This window comes from Schistocerca serialis, chromosome 5 (assembly GCF_023864345.2).
Source record: "Schistocerca serialis cubense isolate TAMUIC-IGC-003099 chromosome 5, iqSchSeri2.2, whole genome shotgun sequence".
Classification (NCBI taxonomy): Eukaryota; Metazoa; Arthropoda; class Insecta; order Orthoptera; family Acrididae; genus Schistocerca; species Schistocerca serialis.
This window is the reverse complement of record NC_064642.1, coordinates 96569986-96586395: the sequence shown is the minus strand read 5'-3', so window position 1 is coordinate 96586395 and position 16410 is coordinate 96569986. Positions and strand designations below refer to the sequence as shown.

General features: G+C 39.2%; 1 protein-coding gene across 1 annotated transcript in view; it reads right to left on the bottom strand.

The window, feature by feature from the left end:
- Window positions 1–16410, bottom strand: part of LOC126481767 (beta-mannosidase-like) — a 279943-nt gene that overhangs the window by 81428 nt on the left and 182105 nt on the right. Inside the window, exon 8 of the mRNA XM_050105721.1 lies at window positions 8116–8306. Coding sequence (XP_049961678.1) covers window positions 8116–8306 — 191 coding nt within the window. The remainder of the gene's footprint in view (window positions 1–8115; window positions 8307–16410) is intronic.

Genomic DNA, 16410 nt, shown 5'->3' with positions numbered 1-16410 from the left:
TTTGGTATGAGTTGTAATTTACCTGATTTTCTTGTCATGGTCATTTCACAAGATATACAGGGTTATTACAAATGACTGAAGCGATTTCACAGCTCTACAATAACTTTATTATTTGAGATATTTTCACAATGCTTTGCATACACATACAAAAACTCAAAAAGTTTTTTTAGGCATTCACAAATGTTCAATATGTGCCCCTTTAGTGACTCGGCAGACATCAAGCCGATAATCAAGTTCCTCCAACACTTGGCGCAGCACGTACCCATCAATGAGTTCGAAAGCATCGTTGATGTGAGCTCGCAGTTCTGGCACGTTTCTTGGTAGAGGAGGTTTAAACACTGAATCTTTCACATAACCCCACAGAAAGAAATCGCATGGGGTTAAGTCGGGAGAGTGTGGAGGCCATGACATGAATTGCTGATCATGATCTCCACTACGACCGATCCATCGGTTTTCCAATCTCCTGTTTAAGAAATGCTGAACATCATGATGGAAGTGCGGTGGAGCACCATCCTGTTGAAAGATGAAGTTGGCGCTGTCAGTCTACAGTTGTAGCATGAGCCAATTTTCCGCGGGCTATGCGTGAAACTTGCCCGCACGCGTTCAACCGTTTCTTCACTCACTGCAGGCCGACCCGTTGATTTCCCCTTACAGAGGCATCCAGAAGCTTTAAACTATGCATACCATCGCCGAATGGAGTTAGCAGTTGGTGGATCTTTGTTGAACTTCGTCCTGAAGTGTCGTTGCACTGTTATGACTGACTGATGTGAGGGCATTTCAAGCATGACACACACTTTCTCGGCTCCTGTCGCCATTTGGCTCACTGGGCTCTCGAGCGCTCTGGCGGCAGAAACCTGAAGTGTGGCTTCAGCCGAACAAAACTTTATGAGTGTGTCATGACCATCTGTCAATCAATGGAGCTACAGTGAATTTATGAAATCACTTCAATCATTTGTAATAGCCCTGTATATGGGAAGAATCAATACACTGGACAGAGGAATCAATGTGTTGCTCACTCTTCTTCAAATGAATGCTCTCATAATTTCAACAATAACCCTCTCCAGCATACACAATGCCTCTTTTGTAATGACTGATACTGGAGTTTGTTGAGCATCTCCATGATACTCTCACACTTAATAAATGGTCCTATGATGAAATGTACCACTCTTCATTTGATATTCCTTCTCTCTTTTGTTAACCCTACTTGGTAAGGGTCCCAGACTGATGAACAATACTCAAGAAGTGGTTGAACAAGTGCTTTCTGAGACACTTCTTTTGTGGGTGAACTACATTTCCTCACATTTCTTCCAATGAAGTCCAATATGACATCTGCTTGGCTTACAATTACTTTTATGTCTCTGTTTCACTTTACACCACTTCAGATGATTACTTCTAGGTGGTACTATATAGTTTTTACTCTTTCCAAAATGTTATTATCAGTACTTTAATCAAATAGCACTGGATTCCTTCAATTACTCACATTTATTTTTATTGTTACAATATTTAATATCAGAGTCTTAATTAGATTAAACAGAAATACGAAAAAAAAATATCCATCCAATGTAATAGCAATCAATTCTCAGAAAGTCTTTCTGCATTTTGCTACAGATGTCTGGTGTTGCAATCTTCCTATAGACAACATTACCATTTGCAAAAAGCAACATGGACTTCTGATGTTATCCACTATATTATTTGTGTATATTGTTTAAACAGCAGAGGCCCTATAGTATGCCTCCATAGATGAACAGTCATTGTAGACAGCTGTCATGTGGAGGACTTAGGATTGATTTCCTCTACTGGCAGATATTTTACCTTAGTGGCAGGACTTATACGGGGTGCACTCGGCCCCATGATGTCAGTTGAGAAGCTACTTGTAACATCCCCCTCTATACTGCTTCCACATGGTGCTGAAAGGCAGATGAAGACATGGCAGCTGGTAGATGTCCTTTGGGCCTTCACAGCCTGGACAAGGAGCTCCTTGTAATCATCCTATACCAGTCCCTTGGGTACTCCAGAAATATTTTTTTTTTCGTATTTCTGTTTAATCTAATTAAGAATAATGTTTCTCCTAGAAAGTTCTAAATCCAGTCATAAATTTGTCCAGATGCTCTGAAAGCTTGTATTTTGACAACATGGAACTGCACTGAATGCCTTCCAGAAGCTCAGGAACATGACATTATCCAAGGCACCTTTGTCTATGGTGCTCTGGAGTTCATGGATGAACAGAGTGAGCTGTATTGCTGCATGTTTTCGTGAGGTGGGCTATGTTTCACAAGGTCTCTCTTTACAAAATCCAGTCAGTGCTACGATTTCTCATGTAACTTATTGCTTCCTGTACATCTTTTATATGGGAAACATGACATACTGGATTGTAGTTACAAATTCATGGAAACTGTGGATGATTAAGTCAGTTCAAAGGTTGAGGGAGACAATGAAATAATGACTCAAATTGGATTGTGCCTAGTTAAGATTTAAGCTATTACTCAAATGCACTTTCCATACTTCACTAACTGAAAAAGATTGAAATTTAAAAATTTTGCTATGCAAGTAACAGATAATCAAATACTATATCTTTTGTTCAAATCCTGCTGGCAGTCTATAACAACCTACTGATTGACATATATGTACTGATTGCACAGGGTGCAGCCAACTGCTGGTGGTGGCTCATGTTGGTACTAATGATGTGTGTCGCTTTGGACCCTCTCTGGTTTAGGTTGGCTAACTGAAGTAGTAAATACAACCAGTCTTGCTTGCGAGATGAAGCAGGGGTTCACCATTTGTGGCATTGTTGACAGAACTGACTGTGGTACAGAACTGGGGGGGAGGGTCTGAATCAGAGACTCATGCAGTTCTGTGACAATGTAGGTTGCAGATTTCTTGACTTGCACCACATGGTGATGGGTTTCTGGGTTTTTCTTAACAGGTCAGGGGTTCACTACACACAGAAAGTGATTACATTGGTAGCAGGGGCTGTGTGGAGGTGACAGGGCAGTTTTTTTTTCAGGTTCGGGCATCTCTGGAAAGTGCAGAAAGGGCTTCAGTTTCAAAGGGTGCAGGACAAACAATGAAAGAAGGTGGAATTAGCAACAATCAGTACTGTTGTTGTAAACTGTCATAGCTATGTTGGGAAAGAACCAGAGCTCCAATCGCTAATAGAAAAATTAGAATCTCTTATCGTTATAGGAACAGAAAGCTGGCTAAAGCCAGAAATAAGTTCAGCTCAATTTTTTACAAAGGACCTAACCATGTTCAGAAAGGATAGATTAAATATAGTTGGTGATGGAGTGTTTGTTTCTGCCATAAGTATTTTACCTTGTAGTGAAACTGAAGTAGGTAGTTCTAGTGGGTTAGTATGGGTAGAAGTTATACATGGCAAGCAGAATAAATTAATAACTGACTGTTTACTGGCTCCCTGATTTGGATGATGCAGTTGCTGAATTAGAGTCTCATTTCAAACAGGTATGCCTCTCATACAATTGTAGTTGATGCTTACTTCAGTCCACCCTTGATATGTTGGCAAAAGTATATGTTTACAGTCAGTGGTAGGCATAAAACATAATCTGAATTCATATTAGGCCTACATGCTTTCTCAGAAAATTATTTTGAATAATTAACCCAGGAAACCACTCAAAGTTTAAATGGTTGTGAAAACATGCTTGACCTCTTAGCAACAAATAATCTTGGACAAATGGGGAGCATCATGACAGATACTACGAGCAGACAGACGGCATAGCAATGGGGTCTCCCCCTACTCCGCTGGCAGTCAACATATTCATAAAAGCCTTTGAAGCAACAGCCCTTGGTTCAGCTCCATTATGCCCACAATGCTGGTTCAGATACATGGATGACACGTTTGCTATATGGCCTCATGGTGGAACAGAACTACACAAGTTTCAAGAATATTTGAACAACATTCATGGGAAAATACAGTTCATGCTCAAAGAAGAGGTTAAAAAACAAGGTATAGATGTGTACTTCACATTTTAGAACAAAAGAATTTTTCCTTTATATTTTAAATTAGTCTAGTGTCTATTTATGTGGTAGTAAGCACATCTGAACCAACTACTTGTTCCACAACATGTTTTGACGTCTTAGCAAAATAAAAGAAATGTAATTTATACAAACTTTAAAATGACTGAAATGATGTGTAAAATGTTTCATCTCAAAGGAATTTTCATGGTGATTCCAAAACTGAACTTAGATTCTATGAGACTTTAATATTTCTGAAGTTATGGAGAATATAGTATTTTATTACTACTGAGATACCTGATGCATTTGCATTATAGTTGTATGTGTAACACATAATATTTCTTTCCTGTAGCATTTCTTGAATGAACACTACTTTTGAAATCAGTCATTTAATCAAATTTAAATATTGCACCATAACTTCTTCATTTGATACATGACCAAGGTTTGGAATTAGTCAAATTACTTGGTCACCTGTGATACTTATTATTCTATATTGATCTTTAGTAGTTATAGATCCTCAATTTATGGTAGCAAAATATGAAGTGATGAACTTAACTGGTTTCAACACAACATTTGTAGTTAATGGAGCCAACATTCTTCCTCTTCAAAATCAACTATTAATTTTTATCAGAATGTGGAGGGGAACCTACATTGTAAAAAATCAATATGTGCATGTCATACATTTGCTGTTACTGCAGTATATGCTCCTGTGTATAGTGTCTGCCTGATATATTAAAGGAGGTCCTACAATCCTCTACTCAATAGCAAAGATAAATAAAACTGCATTCAAGATCATCACCAAATCATCTGTGCTCTTGGTTTAATCTCCCCTTCATCTTTAAACCAAAAGTCTGCAATGAGTTCTGGGAACAATGCAGCAAAGTACTGGGTCAGCCTCCAACTCTATGGTCACATCTATATATTTAGCAATACTCTGGAAACCATTGCAAAGGGAAGGTTACTTTCCATTGTACCAGTCCTACTCTCGTTCCATTAGGACGTGGAGTGCAAGAAGAACACATTCTTAAACACTTTTGCATGCACTATAATTAGTTTAATTTTGTCTTCTCAATCACTTTAAGCATAATGGTGGCAGGTTATAGTATATTCTTCACTAAAAGTTTGTTGTTGGAACAGTGTAAGTATTCTTTCACAGGACAGTCTGTGTTTCTCTTCAAGTGTATGGTGTCTGCCAATTCAGAATTTCCATTATCTCCATGATTCTCTCCCATGGATCAAACAAACCATTAATGGCCCCTGTTCGTTGTATTTAGTACAGACACCACACACTTGAGCAATATTCTAGATCTGAATGAGGGTTTTGAAGTAATCTTCTTTACAGACTGATTGCATTTCCTAATATCTACAACTGAACCCAATGCTTTACATACGTCTGAGCCTATGTGACTGTTCCATGACATAACCCTTGTAATGGTGCACTCATGTATTGGTATCTGTCTTCACTAATGCAGACAACTCCCTTTACGAATGAAGGATGGTCTTTAAACCCAGGTGGCAGACATAATTAATGTTGACATGAGCCACAATCTGCAGTTAGCTGCACCTTCTGCACTCAAGCACTGCCCCAGCAAACATTCCAGTTGGACAATGGCCTTCCTTCCTAACTTGCACTGCTTTCGTTAATGGCTTCATCACCCCCCTAACACTGAAGTTCACAGTAACAGCAAATCCATCATTGGTGCTTGTCAGGACCTTTCAGGGAGAACAATCACAGTCTCAGCAGATGATATATCACGTGCTGGTTCATATGTACATTCAGAAATGGTCAAGATCTTAAACCTATTATTAAGGTGTGAGGGGGCTGCCACACAGTCAGCACCTAAATTTGCTTTTCAATCAGAGATTCAATCCCATACCACAGTTAGTTATTCATTTTCAAGCAAATGTGAACTGGCCAGCTCAGGCATATTGAAAGGCATTGCTACGTTACACATTACTGATGCCTCATTGCCACTTAAGCTCCAGGCAGCAGCCTGTAGTCTATCAGATGTGGCCTTTGCAGCTATCAAATGTTTCTGGACAAACACCAGTCCCTTCTGCATCCACACACAGTCCCTACCCATCTTTAACTGCATTCAGCTATACAACAAGAAATATACCATTGATCCAAGAGGTCACTAGATCCTACTGCTATGCTGCTCTTCATGGACTGGAGCACTACTGATTGTTTGCAACTGTCACTAATTCAAACTGAGAAAGGTAATCATGGCACTTCAGCAGCATGAAAGTGTACTACAAAGTAGATAACACTACGTTCTGACGAAAAATATTCAAGAAACATTTAGAGAAATAAAACACACATGCATAAATAGATACTGATCATATCCAAGCTATTAATCATAACAACGACAATCACAGTCTATTTTCCACTAAAAGAGATTATTTAGTTCTTAATGGTACTGATTTTTCTTATAACAGAAATCACTTTCAGATGAACTGTGAATGATATAACTGCTTCTAAAACAGAAAAACAATTCACATTTATAATTGGACTCTTTGCCTAGGTTTTTGAGTGGTCTCTTTAATCTGGTGTACAAGTCTTATAAAAAGCCCATCTGACATAAAGAAAGAAACTGAGAATCACTACAAAAAATACATTTTTATGCTTCACTAGCCATTTCTCCCACTAATTATCTGACTATCTAGATCCACAGACTGAAGAATTTTTTAACTCCTTAGCAAGCAGCAATAGCAACAGTAAACCAGTTTATATTCTTACTTAATTTTAATAGCTCTTGTTCTGCGACAAATATCAGTGTCAGTATGTAGCTATTGAAATGGAATATTATTAATGCACTTTCCCTTTGTTAACAAGCAACTTGACTTGTTCCACATTTCTGTAGGCTCTCCATTATGATAACAATCTGTAAAACATGATGACTAATTTAATATTTCATTAGCTGCTACATGCCTGATAGATGATCATAGTGGTAACCCGAACTCTTTGCAGGCAAGATAGTTCTTGGTAATGAGGTGATATCTGAAAAGAGCTGTGCAAATATTTAATCACATCTTGGTATGATTCTGTAGTGGTGAAGAGATTGGTAAATTGTTTTAAAAGTTCAGAAATATAAAATTGTGCATTTCAATGGAAACATGTGGTATCCTATAACTACATCAATGAGTAATAGTTGGAATAAGGCAACTAATAAAAATATCTGGGTTTATCAATTTGTAGGTATATTATATGTAATGATTTCACAGGGTCAGTTGCAGATTTTGGTTCACTGGTAGAATACTAGGAAAACGAAATCTGAAAAAAGTGTAATCAGTACGCAAAGGAGACTTCTCACAAGACACCTTTGTATCCTGTCTTAGAATACCACCATTTCTCAAGTATATCAACCAGGATTAGCAGTGGCTAGTGAATTTATTCAAAAAAGGCTAAATGAATGGTCATTGGATTGTTTTACTCATGGGAAACAATCACTGGGAAGTACACAACATGTCACAGTGGTAAATACATATATGTAGATATCTTACTGCTCACTTATTACCTTTGCAATCACATTAATATTTCCCAAAGAACAATAGTTATTTGTGTTTACAGTAAAAATAGATGTCTCTTTACAACAAACCCACTCTTATAGACTCAGATAAATTACCACTTGTTTTCACAGAATAAATACTTCACATTGTAGCAATGTACAATACTGTCAAGTAATAATATATAAATCAAATATAAACAGAAGATACTTTTTTCTTGAAATGAACTGAGATAGAGAGAGACAGAGTTTTAAATGAAAAATAAGTAACTTTTTTAATTAGTTTATCTGTTTGGAATTCAAGCTTTAGTAAATACTGAAACTGTTTGCAGTAAATCAGTTACAAACCCATGTAACAAGTTTCATTACTTGTGTCTAGTACTGTCACATTCAGACTCTTAATAAATGATTATCTGGTGTAACCCTATGTTTCATAAATTTGTCACAAAACAGCTTCTCGAAAAATCCTCTTTATATATCATTTCCTAGGCATATAAATATCATTAACAAATGTGAAACAGATATGTTGCAGGCATACAACATCAGATAGGGTATATCCTAGAGTAACACTAAAACAAGTGAGACAATTGAGCATTTAATTTATTACTTTTGAGTTTCTACAAAAGGAAAACAATTTTACCAGTTATCCCTGAGTGCACCTTCATTTTCATTGTTGCCAGCCCAAACAACAATGCTTGGGTGATGCATTAGCCGTACAATTTGCTCAGTAATTTCAGCTGCAACATTATCCAGGAACCTTGGGTTTGTTGGGTACATATTACAGGCAAACATGAAATCATGCCATATCATTATTCCCATTTCATCAGCAATCTGAAAAAGAATTATTAGAAACACATGCATTAATGAAACTAGGCATCAGCTAACAATGATAGATGCTGTTTGGGAGAAGCATAGTGGCAGGAGGGACAGAAAAATGTTCACTAAGAAGTAGTATTGAGGTATTAATGGAACATATTGAGAAGTAGAAGCAGTAAATTTTGTTTCCAAATTTGTATATCAGTTATCAAATTGAGAATAGGCTACTGATAAAAAATTCTATAAATCATTTAGTACTTACTGAACAATGGAACATTCAGGCTGGAATAGTGACAGTATTATGAAAAGGATTGATTGATACTCATCTTATAGAGGTGACACTGAGTCACACACAGGCACAACAAAAGATTGCTGCACATTTAAGCTTTTGGACGAAAGGATATCTTCTAAAATAATTACATAGTTATAATATAGGGAAACATTCCACGTAGGAAATATATATCTAAAAACAAAGATGATGTGACTTACCAAATGAAAGTGCTGGCAGGTCGACAGACACACAAACAAACACAAACATACACACAAAATTCAAGCTTTCGCAACAAACTGTTGCCTCATCAGGAAAGAGGGAAAGAGAGGGAAAGACGAAAGGATGTGGGTTTTAAGGGAGAGGGTAAGGAGTCATTCCAATCCTGGGAGCGGAAAGACTTACCTTAGGGGGAAAAAAGGACGGGTATACACTCGCACACACACACATATCCATCCACACATATACAGACACAAGCAGACATATTTAAATATGTCTGCTCGTGTCTGTATTTGTGTGGATGGATATGTGTGTGTGTGCGAGTGTATACCCGTCCTTTTTTTCCCCTAAGGTAAGTCTTTCCGCTCCTGGGATTGGAATGACTCCTTACCGTCTCCCTTAAAACCCACATCCTTTTGTCTTTCCCTCTCCTTCCCTCTTTCTTGATGAGGCAACAGTTTGTTGCGAAAGCTTGAATTTTGTGTGTATGTTTGTGTTTGTTTGTGTGTCTGTCGACCTGCCAGCACTTTCATTTGGTAAGTCACATCATCTTTGTTTTTAGATATAAAATAATTACATACATTGACATAAGCACAACTCTCACTTACATAACCACTGTCCAGCCTCACTGGCCACGGACAGTGGTCTTGTTTGTGGGATGTGTTTGTGTATGTGTTTTCTACTTTAGAAGAAGGCCTTTTGCTAAAAACTTAAATATATAACAGTCTCTTTGTTTCGCCTGTCTGTGACTCAACATTTCCTTTATATGGTAAGTAGCAATCTATCCTTTTTGTAGTACTTACTGAAGTTGATCAAAGTAATTGTGTCATCCATATTATGCACAATGAAAATGAAATAAACCTAGTTGTTAAAATTATGATTTGTTTTATTGATACCATGATAACATGGACTTAAACTTTCAGAATCACAACCAGATGGTAACCTGAAAGAAGAAAATACAAATCTATATACTTCAGTAAGTGATAGCATGTAGTAATTTTTGACATATGGTCTACCAAGTCCCAGCAAGAGTACATGGAAGTAATACTGCATGGACTGATAACAAGTAGGTTCATTCTAATGTATACAAGAGCTGTGCTTTTATTTATTGACAGGACACTGAAAAATCCAGTTTATCACAAATGTAGCCATTTAGAAATGTTCACCATCAAGCAGCTTGGCTAAGAAATCTTTGGGCCACTGGACTGGATAAACATCAATAGCTTAGTGACTTATTGGCTGGTGCTTACTGTCCTTGGGGAGCCATAGCCTCATTAGCCACCTGCCTCCATTCTTCCCTGTCCATCACTTCCATTCTTCAATTCCTAGCTCTCATTGTTTTGACGTCACCCTCCATATCCTCAAGGCATCTTTTCCTGGGTCTTCCTCTTCTTCCTCTCCCCTCAGGATGTGCTATAAATACTTTCTTGACACTCTGGGATTCTCAAATTCTCTGTACATGACCCATTCATCTTATTTTTTCTCACTTGATATTCATTATAACATTTATCTGTCCAAAAAGTGTTTGAAGTTCTGTGTTTGTCTTTGTTTTCCAGATTTATTCCTTCCTCATTGCCCCAAATATCTTTCTAAAGATCTTCCTCTCCCACCTCAATAATGAGCCTTCTTTCTTTAGAGTTTTAGTATCCCCACCAGTGGAAATCCTGATGGAGACAGATGAGGTGGCATGGGTAATGCAGCAGGATAATGTGAAAACTGCAATGGAGTCCACTCTAAATATATAGGGTGGGCAGACCAACTTGTGTAGGTGTTTACCTGCAGGTGGTAGTAGGCTGGGCAGGTCAGTGCTTTCTCTGGAGCTCATCCACCAAGTGCTTAGCCATCAGCCATCCATGCCAGCCACAGACTGATGAGTTCTTCCCGTGTTCATCTCAATGTGGTTTCAGACTCTCTGCTTCCTGTAGATTGACTGACATGGTAAGTTCATTTCCCTCTCCTGGGGTTCTGTTCCCTGGGTATTACTGAGCTACCACTTCCCCACAAAGTATCTGCACAGATCGTGTAGTGAAGTAGTGCTGTCATGCCTGTGCATGTACTAAAGTAGATACCACCCAACTTTCTGATCCATACATTACTGTGGTTTTAGTGTAGTCAAATATATTTTGATTTTTGTATTCCTACTAACATTTCTGGACTTCAATGTATTCTGAAAGGAGAAATAGCTTTGGTTTCCACTTGCTATCCTTTCTTGAACTTCTACTGCTGTGCTATTATCTTCTGTTATTATTGAACTTAGATATGGGGGTTGCACAGAAAGAAATGCACCGCATTTTTTTCTTCAACAATTCTTTATTGAACTTAATGAGAATTACACACATGAAAGAATGGTGTTTTATCTCCACATCCTATTTTTTTATGTAATCTCCCTACTGTTCTACAGCCTTCCTCCAGTGCAAAACAAGGGCATGTATGCTCTGTAGGTACCAATCCTTGTCCTGGTGGCAGAGCCAGTGCTTCACTGTGTGAATCACCTCCTTATCATCAACAAAATGTCTTCCACAAATGGCATTCCTTAATGGGCCAAAGAAGTAAAAATCCAAAGGGGCTAGGTCAGAGGTGTCAGGTGCGACAGCCGTTGATGGTCTCCCCAACCACTGCAAATCATGGAGCTCTGCTGAGCCGCCTTCTGATGACCTCACCCTCAGTGTCCAGTGACTAACTGTACTTCTGTCAACAGCAGATGCTCCATAGACTTTGCACAAGTGTTTGTGATGAATGTTCCCCACAGATTCTTTCTCTGCAGTGAGAAGTTCAGTTATGACACATTGCTTGTAACATAAATCATCTACAAATGCCATTTTGAAACTGCCCTGCAACTATGCTATCTGTCGGAAGTGACAGAAACTTGCTGCACTCACTCAGGAGGCTTCAAATAACATGCATGTAATGTTTTGCATTCATAGCACTGTTTTCAACAAAGAAAAAAAAAATATGTGGTGCCTTATTTTCTGTTAACCCTCATATTTAAGCTCTTCTACACTTTGATATTCTTTCCCATTTGTTTTTATTCAAGCCACTCAGCTATCCCAATCAGGATCTCTCATCACCACACACTATGTTTTGTCTATATTTGCTTCCAGTCCTAGCTTCTACACCACTTCTCCTAGTATAGCTTAACAGCGCTTTCAAGTCCTGACATTCCTTGCTTCTCATATTCATAAAATTTCTCAAGGATTTGTCTTAATGAAAATATCGGGACCACTGTGGACCTGTTTCTCCTAAATCCAGCCTGATAATATCCCAGTATCCTTTCCACCCAGCATTCTATCTGAGAAGCTAAAATCTTACTAAACACCCTGCACTCACAAAGTGTTGGCAGGAGAACACTCATATAAAGGTAGTGAAATTTGCAATGTCTTTCCTCTTTGTCCCATTTGGTAAGTCTCCCTTGGCTGGGGACTTTGAGTGACATTTTCAAATTCTCCACATTTCCCAAACCTTTCCAGTCCTTTTCCTTCACTGCTCTTCCTTCCCTTGCAACCCTTCTGCCAGAAGAAGGAGCCACTGGCATCTAGATCTTGCAAATTTCAGTAACTTTACATGTGTGCTCTCCTGCTGCCACTTGGTGAGTACATTTTTTACTGACTCAATTACATTATATTTAAAAAACTGATTGTTTTCATTGAAATAAACATCTTATATGTTGTATCTATGTGAGTAATTCCCAAGTGAGTGCTGCACTCTTATTTATCAGCTTTGTTATGTAATAGGCAGATCATTCCCACATTCCAGCCCTTAGGTGTTGCTCCCTTAATCCATATTCCCTTTATTAACAACCATCTTGATATTTTCCCCCTCAAATTTTAAAAATTTGGTCTCTTTACTGCTCTTTTCTGCTGCATTGTTATTCTTTAAGTTTCTTATGGCATTCTTAATTTTCTCTATCTCTAGTGGTTTGACTTCCTCTTCCTCTGCTTCTAATTCTAATTCCAAATCTGGTTCCTTTCTTCCACATTCAAAATCTCCTGCCTGTCACATCTCCATATTACATTGAGTAAATTAGTAAAACACTCTTACCATCTTCCCAAAGTTTTTTTTTAATCTCCAACTAGGTTTCCATCTTTATTCTTGGGTTTATCTTTATAGAAGACTGCCGTCATGTGGAATCACCTCTTCAGTTCTCTAGATCTTTTGTGTAGCTTCCATATCGTATTATTTCCCTCATTTCATTCAACTGCTCTGCCTTCTTCCTTTCATACTACCTTTTCTCCACCCTACAAAATGTATCTGCCCTTTTCTTATTCTCTCTGTAGTCATCTGCTGCTAGTCTTGATTTCTTTTGCAGCATTCTTTGTCTTGCTTCATTTCTCTCTTTGATTATCAGTAAGCACTCCTCATCAAACCATTTCACTGTTCTTTTGTATCCTACCTTCCCCAGTACTTCCTATGAATTTACACTGATCACTACTTTCAGTATATCCCATTAAATTAAAGTAACTTCTTTTATGATGCTATCCTAGACCATTTAACCTTTTAAAAATAGATGTTACTAGTTATAATATGTATAGCAAAGAAATAAAACAAGGATACTGGGATGTAGTAGAATTAAATCAGGGAATGCTGAGGGAATTAAATTAGGAAATGAAACACTGAAAGTATCAGACGAGTTTTACTGTTTTGGCAGCAAAATACCTGACAAAGGCTGAACCATAGAGAATGCAAAGTGCAAGCTGGCAATAGCATGAAAAGTGTTTCTGAAAAATGGAAGTCCATTAACATCAAACATAAATTCAAGTGTTAAGAAGGCTTTTCAGAAGGTATCTGTCTGGAGTATAGGGTTGTATAGAAGTAAAATGTGGATGGTGAACAGTTCATATAAGAAGAAAATAGAAGCTTCTAAAATTTGATTCTGTAGGATACTATTAAATTTAAGATCAGTTGATCAGGTAACAAATTAATAGGTACTGAACTGTATTAGGTGAAAAACACAACTTGATTAAAAGAAAGGATCAGATATAGTGCATATCTTAAGATGTAAAGAAATCATCAGTTTGGTGTTGGAAGAAGTGCAGGAGAGTAAAAATTTTAGGGGGAGACCAAGGCTTGTCTGCAGTGAGCAGTTTCAGAAGGATGTAGGTTGCTATAGTTACGCAGCAATGAAGAGGCTTGCACAAGGTAGAGTGTGGAGGTCTACATCAAACCTGTCTTGAGACTGAACACCACAACAAGGATAACATGGTTTATGAAAATTTGGGGAATCCACCTTAATGCGCTCTAGCAAATGACAAATATATTTATATAATAGAGGGAAACATTGCACGTGGTAAAAATATATCTAAAAACAAAGATGATGTGACTTACAAAATGAAAGTGCTGGCAGGTTGATAGACACACAAACAAACACAAACATACACACAAAATTCAAGCTTTCGCAACCAATGGTTGCTTCATCAGGAAAGAGGGAAGGAGAGGGAAAGACGAAAGGATGTAGGTTTTAAGGGAGAGGGTAAGGAGTCATTCCAATCCTGGGAGCGAAAAGACTTACCTTAGGGGGAAAAAAGGACAGGTATACACGCGCATACACACACATATCCATCCACACATACACAGACACAAGCAGACATTTGTAAAGGCAAAGAGTTTGGGCAGAGATGTCAGCTGAGGCAGAAGTACAAAGGCAAAGATGTTGTTGAATGACAGGTGAGGTATGAGTGGCGGCAACTTGAAATTAGTGGAGGTTGAGGCCTGGCGGGTAATGAGAAGAGAGGATATACTGAAGGGCAAGTTCCCATCTCCGGAGTTCTGACAGGTTGGTGTTAGTGGGAAGTATCCAGATAACCCGGACGGTGTAACACTGTGCCAAGATATGCTGGCCGTGCACCAAGGCATGTTTAGCCACAGGGTGATCTTCATTACCAACAAACACTGTCTGCCTCTGTCCATTCATGCGAATGGACAGTTTGTTGCTGGTCATTCCCACATAGAAAGCTTCAAATTGTAGGCAGGTCAGTTGGTAAATCACGTGGGTGCTTTCACACATGGCTCTGCCTTTGATCGTGTACACCCTCTGCGTTACAGGACTGGAGTAGGTGGTGGTGGGAGGTTGCATGGGACAGGTTTTACACTGGGGGCAGATACAAGGGTAGGAGCCAGAGGGTAGGGAAGGTGGTTTGGGGATTTCATAGGGATGAACTAAGAGGTTACGAAGGTTAGGTGGATAGCAGAAAGACACTCTTGGTGGAGTGGGGAGGATTTCACGAAAGATGGATCTCATTTCAGGGCAGGATTTGAGGAAGTCGTATCCCTGCTGGAGAGCCACATTCAGAGTCTGATCCAGTCCCGGAAAGTATCCTGTCACAAGTGAGGCACTTTTGGGGTTCTTCTGTGGGAGGTTCTGGGTTTGAGGGGATGAGGAAGTGGCTCTGGTTATTTGCTTCTATACCAGGTGGGGAGAGTAGTTGCGGGATGCAAAAGCTGTTTTCAGGTTGTTGGTGTAATGGTTCAGGGGATTCCGGACTGGAGCAGATTCGTTTGCCACGAAGACCTAGGCTGTAGGGAAGGGACCGTTTGATGTGGAGTTGGTGGTAGCTGTCATAATGGAGGTACTGTTGTTTGTTGGTTGGTTTGATGTGGACGGACATGTGAAGCTGGCCATTGGACAGATGGAGGTCAATGTCAAGGAAAGTGGCATGGGATTTGGAGTAGGACCAGCTGAATCTGATGGAACCAAATGAGTTGAGGTTGGAGAGGAAATTCTGGAGTTCTTCTTCACTGTGAGTCCAGATCATGAAGATGTCATCAATAAATCTGTACCAAACTTTGGGTTGGCAGGCCTGGGTAACCAAGAAGGCTTCCTCTAAGCGACCCATAAATAGGTTGGTGTACGAGGGGCCATCCTGGTACCCATGGCTGTTCCCTTTAATTGTTGGTATGTCTGGGCTTTGAAAGTGAAGAAGTTGTGGGTCAGGATGAAGCTGGCTAAGGTAATGAGGAAAGAGGTTTTAGGTGGGGTGGCAGGTGATCAGCGTGAAAGGAAGTGCTCCATTGCAGCAAGGCCCTGGACGTGCAGAATATTTGTGTATAAGGAAGTGGCATCAATGGTCACAAGGATGGTTTCCGGGGGTAACAGACTGAGTAAGGATTCCAGGCATTCGAGAAAGTGGTTGGTGTCTTTGATGAAGGATGGGAGACTGGATGTAATGGGTTGAAGGTGTTGATCTACATAGACAGAGATACGTTCTGTGGGGGCTTGGTAACCAGCTACAATGGGGCGGCTGGGATGATTGGGTTTGTGAATTTTAGGAAGAAGGTAGAAGGTAGGGGTGCAGGGTGTCTGTGGGGTCAGGAGTAGGATTAAGGTTTTTTAAGAAGGATTGAGAGGCAAGGCTGGAAGTCAGAAATTCCTGGAACGTTTGGAGAGGGTGATTTTGAGGAAGAGGAGGTGGGTCCCACTGTGACGGAGGACGGAACTGTTCCAGGCAGCGTTCAATTTAGATAGTGTCTTGGGGAGTTGGATCATTAGGAGTAGGATTAGGATCATTTTTCTTCATGGCAAATTGATATTTCCAGCAGAGTGTACGAGTGTATGACAGTAAATCTTTGACAAGGGCTGTTTGGTTGAATCTGGGAGTGGGGCTGAAGGTGAGGCCTTTGGATAGGACAGAGGTTTCT